The following is a 12,157-nucleotide window of genomic DNA, read 5'->3' on the forward strand; positions in this document are numbered from 1 at the left end:
AAATCTCATACTTTACAGATGGACAAACCCATTGCCTCAATTTAAGTACCTGTGAATTATTCAAATTAACACTTTGCCTCAGAACAATCATGGCTGATTCGACTTAATTGCCATTTAAACCTAGCATGTAAATGGCTGTGTCATATCTGTTTTGATGTAAGTTGTATCCTGGCCTAATCAGGGCTGCATTAAACCATTTGTCTGTTTTTACCTTTAACTGATAGTGAGCACTGAACTGGGGACATCCAGAACTATAAGCTGAGACTATAGTTTGACTAAAGCTTGACTAAGCTGAAGCATTTTAATTCAAATTTTTAACTCAGGTTTTGGAGCTTTGGTTTTGATGCAGAATGAACTAAAAACTTGTTGGAATAGCCTATAGTTAGGAATTCTGTGTTCTGACCATTACAATATACAATTTATTGTATGTACCTTCCCTTCTCCCCCTCTACAGATAATTTTTCATGTTTCCCAACAGATGTGTCATACATTATGGGAAACATGGGGTAGATTTTCAGAATATAAATGCTCCCTTTCCCATATTATTTGCTTTTAAAGGTAGTGAAATTGTTAATAATATTGATATCTAAGTAGCATCCCTTAGTTACAGACAGGGTCTGGGATTTGCTGCAAGACAAAATGCTCAAATGTGAATCAAGCTGTTTATTGGTTTTCAGTCCAAGATACCAGCTCTCACACAGACATGTTCAGGGTGCAGTATTGTCCTTAAATTGTATAGACTACTGTACACCTAGAAATCTAGTCTTCCCCTAAGTTTAACACCTAAAAAAAGTAAATGAGGTAATTTCTACCACAGAGCTATGATTTAATAGTTTCTGCGAACTCAAGCAAATGTCTCTGTCTTGGTTATATTAATTCATTGTTTGAAGGTTTTAATTGATACTGTAATAGCCAGGGTGTTTATATTTTTTTAAAGTTTAGTCTCAAACGAACAGTTCCCCTGTCTAATCTTTGTTCCCTACTGTGGGGTACAAGTTTGAGATCCAAAGAACACCTAATCTATTTGAAAATGTCAGGGATGGTCAAATGGCTGGAGAAATGAGACATTGCAGCCTTGTACCACTTCACTGTAAGAATACATGACCTAGAGGCTTCCAATTCTGTATGTAGGGTACATGTAATTTTAGAAATGTATGTCATATTGGGAAGGAAAGTGCACTGTACAATGGGTATGTGAGTATGCATGCATGAAGATTAGCTTTGTGCCTGAAATGTACAAAATAGAACTGGCATCTATATTTTTAGGCCAGATATGGATGTTGAAAAAGCCTGAAGCAAAAGTGATCTAAGTTTTGTGCTTTACTCTAAATGCCCTAGGTTAGTTTGGGAGCAAACAGAATCCATGTTTGTCCTTTGGTTAGGGGGTGGTCACAGGCTGCCTGCACTGGCCAAGGCCAGCAGGTTGGGGGTGCTTACACCTCCCAGCAGGCTCCCTGTTACTGAGCATAGCCCAGCAGCCAGGCCACCCTTGATTGGCTTCTGGATCCATGCAGCAAAAGCCTCCATTCTCCCCTGCTCCTTGCCTCTCTGCCTGCTTGTGGATCATAGTTAGCAGGGGCCGGATTTGGGGCTAGGATAGAGATTCTGTGATTGCTTGGATTCTGAGCTGGGTCCTTGCAAGAGAAGCCTCCATCTCCACCCCGCCTCACCTGCCTACCGACTGTCATGAGCATGAGAAAGTCCAGCATGCCTCCCTGCAAGGGGGGCTTAGCAGTGAGTTGCAAAGCAGCCTGGGATGCCAGAGGATAGCAACCTTACTTGAGTCAGTAGGGGATCCAGGACAAAAGTTTGATAGAGCAGCCTAACCTAAATCAATTAAGTCTGATACCATATCGATCCAAGTCTATCTTAGACTGAGTTCTGCCAGTTTTAAACCAGTCTACATGTGCTGACCTTCTGTTCAGTTATGGGTGTAGATCAGTTTCCGATCATTTATACTAGTTTATGTGTAAAGTCTGTACCTACCTAAGCTATTCTTATGGATAGTCAACCAACAGTTGAAGTTAAACAGGTAAGCAATATATACTATAAAGATCAGTAGCAAATTAGCAAAATGAGGCTGGATATATAGCTGAAGTAAAATTCAAAGTATTGATCTTTAAAGCATATGTATTCTTATAACTGTTCCTTTAAAACATGTGGAAACTTTAGTCCCTACCTCCATCTTACAAATCTACATTCTCAGATGTTAACTGAGCTCTCTTTGTATTTCCTATTTAATTAGCATATTTGGCAAGTTGACTTACCCTTCCCTAACAAACTGCATTACAGTAGGATGTATGAATACTAAAAAATAACTTTTGTAGAAATATATTTTAAGTTCCACTCTCTATGTAGTGGAATAAAAAGTTTTCAGTCTGTTTTTTATGCATTAAGGCTGTAAGAGATTCATGCAGCAAGCCCTTATGTGACTTTGTGAGTTTGGAGGAGGTATTTTTGGCTTCTTGTTTACAGATGGGTAAATGGAGCCCACACCTGCACAATGTTATACCAGGAAGAGAGTAAGGAAAGTCTGAGCAGAAAAGGTAACTCAGGAAACTCTTGCTTTAATCAGTAAACTTGATTCCTTTTTTAAAATGTTTGTCTGTCTCCAGAGAACTGCTAACAGAACTCAGTGGCTCATAAAGTAATCTCCTACGACCACCCACACACACATATGCACACACATGTATGCACAGTGTAGGCTACCTGTGTAACACTCATACAGATTGGAACAGCATAGAAAAACTGAAACAGGTTGTGTGATTCATGCTGTTTTAGATGAATTGGGTGTGCCTAGGTCCTTAGGACTGTGAATGATGGATAAAAGAATCACTGTGCAAGATTCCTCACTCAGCACTGCCAATAAACCTTAAACATGGCCTGAAGTGTCCTGTTATTGCAGTCCTGGAGCTCCCTTGAATAACTGCTGCCAATCACTGGGAACTGTGCCAGACAATGTGGTATAGTTTAGTGATGTGGATGAAATATTCTAAAGTAGATAAATTGAAACCACACCTCTTCCTGTCACTCGTGACTTAACAAGATTTGAACCTACGTACGTTGAGCTGAAAGACAAATCCTTCCACCTACATTCTATCTAACTCCTTTTTTCCTGCATTTTTTCAAAAGTGTTTTTTTCCCATTTAAGTTGAGGTAGGGTAACAAAAAGCAATTTTACATTTGAATCCATCTTTCATCACGTGCCAAAACTCTAGACACTATTCCTTCAGGAAAGGAATTCTGTCTTTAGGCTTGTCTATAACCACAATATCAGAGCAGCATAAATGTTAGCAATAGACAAGACCTATTGAGACTAATATAATCTCAGCCTACTATCCGTCCCTGTTCACTGAATTTCAACACTTGAGGGTTAGTCTCTTACATATATTGTGCTACCTATCTGGAACTATCTGCGTGTGAGAGTTTTAGTCACTTGTCCCTCTTTAAATTTCATTGCAAAAATATTGCCTTTCTCTTCTTTAGACAAATGCATATTTTTGAAGACTGCATTAAATAGTGAGAAATTAATAAAAAGCATAGGCATTGAGAGAATCAAGAAGTTACTTCTCACCTCTCTTCGGAGAATGCAGTGGACCATGACAATAACAAAGCCTTGCAAGGAATCAAATACTGCAAAGAGTATCTGAAATAAAATTGATCTTTTGTCTGTCATGGCCAGAACTGCAGACATCCAGGTCAGAGCCAGAAGAGGTAACACAACACAGGAACTCCAAAGGGAAGCCCTATTCAGAGACAGAGAAAAAAAACACTACATTACATATTGCTACATGGGGACATATTAAAAACCCATTACTAAAACAAAACATATTTAAAGACAGCAGTTTATCAGTTAATTTGGAAACCATAGACAAATATATAAGAGTTGGTACTTTATGTTCTAAAGAATTTCCTATTTTCATTTAACAAACTCAGAAGCCAATTTAAAAAAAAAGGTCTATTTAAATAGGTTCAGTGCTCTAATACAGTATTAGCAAACACAACTTTCATCATCATAGTATTTTCTCACATGCACTGTATAAGATTTGTAACAAGAAGATGTAAATGATTAGGACTAACATGGCATTACTGGCGGTGGTGGCTGACAAAGCTGTTGTTGAAACTACTCCACACTTGGCACATTTGAGCGTCAAACCGCTATGAGGCTCACTCATCTGACTGCAAACAAACAGAACACCCACAAAAAGAACAAAATATTGAATTTTCACCAAAAAAAGTTGCTACTGAAATTTAGCTTTTAAATATGATGTCATGCAGAAAAAGTAATTAGACTTATTCAGGATGAATGCTCTAGGTTGTTGCAAAACTCTACTGTATTATACATTATTGTTAACTGTTAATGCTATGGGGCTGAATTTCATGCAGGTTCTTTCTATGTCTTCCATTTAAGTTTAAAAAGGCCCCAATGCCCAGATATCAAAGTTGCTCGATACATTGAGGTAAACATAAGCACGTGCTAGTGTAGACACACACAGTGAAATCCCTCTATTCAGACCATTAACAAATCTGAGGTTTCAATGCTGACTTACTTGAGAATGAATACAGGGCATACACATTATCTGAGGATTAATAAAGGAAGAAACTTGCAAAATTCCTTCATGTCATTAGTTTAATGGACTTAAGGTATTGTTTAGTAAGTAAATGAACTTGTACTAGTGACTTGAATGTGCGGGCTAAAATCTGGAGTCCCCAGGATAGGACTTTGTCATGCTTTAGTAAGGTCTGAATACAGGGTTTGAAATGTATGGAATCTGATGAAAATAAATATCATTTGGGACTAAAAAAAAGGTGACCTGTTATTGCATTTTAATAAAACACAGTACACAAGCATTAAGCTTCAAGCATTTCATACAGACAATAGTGCTTCAAGCCCTGTCAAAGAGCTAAAGTGCAAAACCTGTATTTACATTTTCTTCATTTTCAACGTTTGCAATATTTCTTTGCAACATTTTTAAAGTTCTGATTAAAGAAAATACTTTACTGCTAGCCAATTTCTCTCCTGCCACCAGAACTGGATTTTGAAAATATAGGGAAAAGGGTTTTTACCTACACACAGCTGGAAAAAGGGATTCTGTGCATAATGACGAAAACTAACAATGGAAAAATACCCCAGCATTTCATCTCACTTGGAGCTTTTTATCTTGATTATGTATATGTAATTAAAAGAAATAAAGGGATTGAGATAAATTGGCAAAGTGGAGCCATGTGATCTTTCTGAGCTGAAGGCATAGCCTCTAATCAGGTCAACCAGAAAAAACTAAGTTTTTGTCTTAGTGTAGTCATATGACGTTAGAAACTCCATTAGAAAATGTATCAATGGATTTATAGACAGCGCCGTCCTTCGTATACTACCAATGTGTGTTTGTATTACAAACGAATGGATTATGTTTTCCTAAACTTAGAAAAAAGCCTCCTCAGGAAACACATTTCCACATAAAGAGATGTTTTGGTAACAGATGCTCATCTGGTGTAAATCACCATAACTGCAGCGACTCCCCTTCTCATCACATATGCAAGGTAATACCAATATCTGGCCTGTTCCTTTTACCTTCAGAGTTCATATACACTTCAGCAAGATGAGAATCAGTGATTCTGTTAGTGTGTCAACCCTATTTAAATGGCTTCAACTACTGAAATCTTCAGTGAGCTTCAGGGGTGGGTGAGTGACCTTTGCTGGGATGAATGCAATTGTCTTTCTGAGTGCAGATAGCAGGAAATTTTTGAGTAGTGAGTAAGAATTCCTTGTCCACTACAGGCCAAATGATACATACATTTTAGTGCTCCAGACAATGGCTTAAGAAACTGGGTCTGCCAAATTGTAGCAAACTATGCTGCTGTCAAGCCACCATCTCAGCATATCATAGAAGTCAGACTGCTTCTTTCTTTGTTAGGGCATTTAGTCTTGTCCTTTGTCAGGATTGTTTCTGACAGCATATTTTCTAGTGCTTTTTCCAATCTAGCTTTCAATAGACTGTTTTTTTTCTGTTGAGCTGCAAACTTTCAGAAAGTAAGCTGTTTGGTTCATCAGAAATGTATCCATCAAGCAAACAGATTTATAAGACATGCAGTGAAGTCAATAAAAAAAAAAATATTTGATTGTTAAACATGACCTCCCCTACACCTTGATGTATTACACAAAACCCAGCCCCCAGATTTGTAAGGCCAAATCCATCTAGCTATCAGAATTTGAGGTGTTAAAGCAGATGTGAATTCGAGCTCTTGATTATCAAGTTCTCACCATTACTGAAACATTTTGGCTGGTTTTATAAGATTGCATATTTAATCAGAACACAAAGACTATATTGTAAAAGCTAGAAAGGTAGATAGAAGTCTGTGGACAAGAGGAGAATTGTGAAAGTAATACTTTCCAACAAGAAAAAAGAAAAGAATGAATGGTCTCTCTTCCCTCACCTACCACCAAAGAAAAAGGAAGGAGTCATAGAAGGTTTTAAAGCTTAAATAAACATCAAATGGCAATGTAATCCCAACAAAGTATCACATATGTATTGTTGTCTAATCGGTTCTTTGACCCAGCAAGAATGATACTATTACAGCAAATTATTCAAGTTCAGTTATAGAAAAAGTAGTGATATATTCATATAAAAAAGAGGCAAATCATTGATAGCATTGATAAATTCACCTACAAATTATCTAGTAGACAGAACACTGGAGTATGTGAAGAAATAAAAAAAAAAATCTTTATAGGATATCACTAGAGGAAACACTGAGATACATTTTTGCATACATTCAGAAAACAAGGCAATATTTGGAAAGGTTTTTGTTTAAGGTGGACCTCTGATCTGAAGCAGAACTTGAAACGAGAGCATCACACACTGAAGTCAAGGGCAATATTATTGTTACCTTTTAATAGGATCCATACAGCAGTCCTTCCCTATTTTATTCTTGAAAATCCTGAATATGTATGTAGAAGTATGGAATATGTATGTATAAATGAAAGCAAATCATGAATATAGAAATGTAGAGAACTTTCTATTAATCATGTTTTTGTATTTATATTATTTTCATTTACATTAAAATTCTATTGTGACAATGTTAGACACACACACATATTCATATACATACCCACAGAGAGACAATTCTCAAAATTACAACAATGCCATTGCATTGACCTCAGTGGAACTATGCTTAGGTAAAAGGTTGACTATCACATTAATTAAGATGGAAAGAAAAAGATTTTGGTCTCCTTTGTAAGGACTCATTTATAAAACAATTTTCCTGATTCCAAGAATAAAAAAGTGTGAAATTTCCATGAAATCTCTATTAGATTTGTGGTTAATCCTCATCCTTATTAACTTAATACTGTTGTACTTGTGTTTTATTATTTTCAGTTTGCTCAGTCACACTCCCTCAGGATAATGCAACTGCAACTCTTGAGATGAATGAAATCTGTTAGACACAACCATTATGCTGAGAAAAAAGTTCAAAGCACAATCAAATGCATTTTTGGTGAATATCTGTAATTGAAAATATGTGATACATTTGTAATATGCTTAAAATATCCCAATTGCTGCTTACCCCGCTCTGTGTTTGAGCTTTTTATCTAGGATCCCATCTCTGGAAACAAGTTTATTAAATACCAAAATGCCAATCACCATGTTGACCTGTCAAACAGAAACAAACAGTTGACCTTTCAGTGACAGCGAGGGAAAATATTCTAACCCATTATTCCAGAAAATGGCCTCTCTCATATTGGCCAAGGTAATGGAATTGGAACATGGCTGGATGCTACACTTCTGAAGAATTTAGTCAGAGATTATGTATCACATTAAGCGCAGAATACACTAAAGACAAAATTCTACTTTGCCAAGTGGACCACAAAAGTGCAGCTTGAGACTAACTCAGAGTTACCCAACCACAATGTAACAGTGATTATATTTCCTCCCCTCTATGTGTATAAATGTTGCCATTACAAGAATAGGGATATACCTGCTCATCTCTGGAGGGTGATTCTATTCCAGGGGTGGGCAATTATTTTGGGCAGATGGCCACTTACTGAGTTTTGGCAAGCCATCAAGGGCCACATGACAGGCAGCCCAGGGCAGATAAATATTAATTTTCTAAATTTTTTAGGGGCCCCATGGGCCGGATGGAATGGCCTGGTGGGCCGCATCCAGCCCCTGGGCCACATTTTGCCCACCCCTGTTCTAGTCCTATAATGAAGGCACTTACATGTCCAAGAGGGGAAATAGACTTGGTCCTACGTAACAGGCAACTCAAAATTAGTCTCAAGCCACACTTAGGTTATCCACTAAGTAAAACAGAATTCTGTCCTAAAAGTGGTAGGGCTACCTACCCATGGCTTCCCATGCATATCCTCATATAGGGGACACAAACATATAAACCAACAACTGTATTAATTCAAGCCTAAATTATGTCTGGTATACAGCCACAAATATGCGTGCCTGCTAGCAAGAAGGTAGTGTGATATGACTGCAAATATTGCTTAAATTTTAAGAGCGCAATATAGGTCAAGTGTAGAATATTTGAAAAATTTGAATTCTGTGTGCAGCACAGTGGACCAGAATGACTTTAATCCTGTTTTTTAAAGAGACGTCATGCTCATGGTAGTCCATGGAATGTCTTTCTTTTGCTAAAACAGATTGTTTTTCCCCATTTCTCCCCTAATCTCAGAATTGATCACTGCTTTTCTCATTCACCAGAATGCCATTATGTAGGAAGGTTTCAGGGATGGAGCTGGGCAGTTGCATCCCCGTTTGAATCCTGGGCCACCCAAAGTTTAAAACCCACTGGCGGGCAGTGGCATCAACATTTCTAGTCAGTCAGTGCTGAGGGAATTAACTGACTTTGTGGCTCTATAATCTACCTGATTCCTTCTAAACTGTTCATTCCACAGCTGTTAATGACTCTCTCTCCTTTTTAATGGTTTTTGATGGTTCCATTAAACAAGCTTTCCTTTCTTCTGCAGTTGTGCTGTCTGTTAGCTTCTCCTGGTAATGTAGCTCCTATTTCACAGCCCTGCAGACTACCTAGAAGTATTCACTCTAGTATGGAAATGTTAACTCAAGTGAACATTAACTTGGGAGTGGAAATAACTTCCAGTGAAGCACTGGATGCATTGTCAAGATGCTTATAATTCTGAAAAAGATATATATTTAATTATAATGACTAAAAGACTCATGAAAGAACTTTGAATTATGTTTGTTTATTTTATTGTGATTTTACACATACTATATGCTATAGAAAAAATAAGGCACATTCCAATAAAGCTTTTTTTTTGCTTTGATCTTAAACTGAATCATATAACCCTAGCACTAGCCCTAACCTATTATTAAAGCTTCTAATTTCTTTTTAACTGAAAAGGAATCTGTTGTGTTATATGTGATGATGCACCACACCATCTGTACCCCTATGTCAATATACTAGGTCCACTCATGGAACATTTGCTTTTATTTTTCTTTTTTATGGGCCAGATGCTTAGATGGTATAACATTGTGTCACTCTACTGAAGTGTATGGAGCTATGATCATTTATGCCAACTGAGGTGGTTAGCTGTGTTAGTCTGAAGTCAGGCAGAAGGTAGGCCAGAATGGCAATTTAGAGACTAATGCGCATTTTACAGATGCATGACCTTCTGTAGACAACAACCTGCTTCTTCAGATATTTAGCATCTGATGAAATAATTTGTTGCTGAGAGAAGCACAATGCCTCTCTGAATCAGTTAGACTCTTGGGCCAAACTGGAGTGTGCACGTTTCCTGCGGACATGTTTCCATGGGAAATATGGGCCACTGCTATTTGTCTCTGGACACACCCCTGCACATGTGCTCTGGTGCATGATAAAGTAACCCTAGTGGGGTAGGAGAAGTTGGGGCTGCTACCTGTGCTGGCCAGCAGCCTTACCTGGGATCCTGGGGGTCACCCAGGGCAGCAGTGGTGCTGAGCTGGTGGGTAGGAGCCAAAATGTATCATTGGATTCTGGCCAGCCAGGCTCTGGGTTCTGACAGTGCAAGCTGCTGCTGTGTGCACTGTGCTGCTTTTTTCAGTGGTGTTTTTTTTTTTTTTTTAACACCAGGATCTCCCAGTGTCAAAAAACCTGCCATGTTGCAAATTAGCAGTGTGGCAAATGTGTGTATGTATGCAGTTTGCAAGACCTCAACTGAGTTTTTGGTACTGCAAATGGCATGTGTGCAGTCATTGGGACATACCCTTGGGTCTTGTCCTGTGGATCTGAACCAAAAATCATGTAGTTCTGAAGGCTGAATATCCTTATTATATACCTGATTACTTCCTTTTTTGTGTAACTGTACTGCTTATGGCTTCCAGTCATGAAGCCCTGGTCCATTGTCTGTGGCACTTTATTAAAATAAACCATATTTTTAATGTAGCCTTTAAATGAATCTGGCAAATATCTTTGGTTAGGACTTTTAAGGACCTTGCCTATAAATGGTTTATATACCTTACCAATATTCCAACACTTTCTGCCTTTTTTTATTTGCATTTTATTAATACTTTTACTTTTTTTTTTAACTGAAGCTACTTTTTCTTTTTTTCCTTTATATGCTCAGACCTGAAAACAGATCTGAAAACAGACCTTGATGAAACAGCTACCCCCACAGTTACTAAATAGTGGTACAACAAATCATGTCTCTGAACTTCAGGCATCTTTGAATAAATATTGCCTATTACACAGAGCACATACAATTCCATGTGGAAATTATGACTACCTTTTAAACATCTCCTTCAATACCCTATTGTGGATTATGAGTTGTACAAAAGGATCCTGGTTTGACTTCTAGAAAGTGAGATGATATGCAAACAACAGCATCAGGATAATCTTCACAGCTACAGGCCTATGTCTTTCATAAACTGTAGGCCTGATTCACCTCCCATGAGTTCTAGTATAGGTTTAGTATAACTCCATTGAAGTTGATGAAGTTATACTTGTGTAAAAATTAAATGAAAAAAAGAAGAATCAGGCCCAACGCTTTAAATTCCCTCCTGAGGAAAGGTCCTAGATTATGAATTGTATAACAACCAGATAAGATGCATAAGCAGGTAATTATTAGCTGATAGGGACTTATTTAAAAAGCTGTTTTGTGATTTTTGCAGAAAACGCAAAAAAGTGATTTCTGTGATCACTGTGAAAAATGGCGTTTCCCTCAAATTTATGCAGAATCACCCTCCAGAAAATAAAAGCTTACTGGAATACAAATAAAGTGCAGCAGTCTCTGAAGCTATAGCACAACTGGTTTGAGAGAGAGTTACTGAGAGGCTGAGCAAGTGATGCACTTAGCGAAGGTGCCAGTCAGGAAAGTGAAAGGGTTTCAGCACCAACTTTTAAGAAGCCAGATGCAATACTGCAGCAATGCTACACTCTGAAGATGAGCGATTGGTCTCTTGGCCAATCAGTGGTAAGGGACGGGGCTGCTGGGACCCCTCAGTCAATCAGCAGTGAGGGGGGTCTCACTGTGAAAAGACCATGAAATGGATTCTGTGCACCTTGAGTTGCCTGAGAAAATCCCTTTGTCTCACTGCAATTTAGGTAGGTCCCTAGCAATAAGACAGTACAGCTCTTTGTGATACAGAAGATGTATCACAAAGATTTAATGACGTCTTTGCCTCCATTTTCCTGAGCAGGGACCATATCAGCCCCACCACTGGGCCCTCCTCAGGCCCCAGGGGAGGCGCACCTAAGCCAAGGGTCAGGGAGGATCTAGTCAGGGAACTTCAGGAGAGACTGGATGTATTTAAATCAGCTGGTCCGGACGATCTCCACCCCAGAGTGCTGAGGGAATTAGCTGAGGTCATTGTGGGACCCCTGGCACAGCTTTATGAGGACACGTGGTGCTCTGGTGTGGTGCCAGAGGACTGGAAAAGGGCCAACGTGGTCCACATCTTCAAAAAAGGGAGGAAGGAGGACCGGGGGAACTATAGGCCAGTTAGTCTTACCTTGATCCTGGGTAAGCTTTTTGAAAGAGTTATTCTGGCACATGTCCACGAGGGGCCAGCAGGGGAGATTAAGCTTAGGGGCAACCAACACAGGTTCATTAGAGGCAGGTCCTGTCAGACCAACCTGGTGGCCTTCTACAACCAGATCACCAGATCCTTAGATGCAGGGGTAGCAGTGGACGTAGTCTTTCTGGACTTTATGAACG

General features: G+C 38.7%; 1 protein-coding gene across 4 annotated transcripts in view; it reads right to left on the minus strand.

The window, feature by feature from the left end:
- Positions 1–12,157, minus strand: part of ADGRB3 (adhesion G protein-coupled receptor B3) — a 941,101-nt gene that overhangs the window by 65,165 nt on the left and 863,779 nt on the right. For 3 of the 4 annotated variants that reach the window (XM_019520507.1, XM_019520505.1, XM_019520506.1), the window contains 3 exons: positions 7,558–7,643; positions 4,081–4,179; positions 3,575–3,746 (listed from right to left, as the gene is read on the minus strand). In XM_019520507.1, the coding sequence (XP_019376052.1) occupies positions 3,575–3,746; positions 4,081–4,179; positions 7,558–7,643 (357 nt within the window). The remainder of the gene's footprint in view (positions 1–3,574; positions 3,747–4,080; positions 4,180–7,557; positions 7,644–12,157) is intronic. The other variant, XM_019520508.1, reaches the window with a different exon arrangement.

Source organism: Gavialis gangeticus, unplaced genomic scaffold (assembly GCF_001723915.1).
Source record: "Gavialis gangeticus isolate Ggan-Ray unplaced genomic scaffold, GavGan_comp1, whole genome shotgun sequence".
Classification (NCBI taxonomy): Eukaryota; Metazoa; Chordata; order Crocodylia; family Gavialidae; genus Gavialis; species Gavialis gangeticus.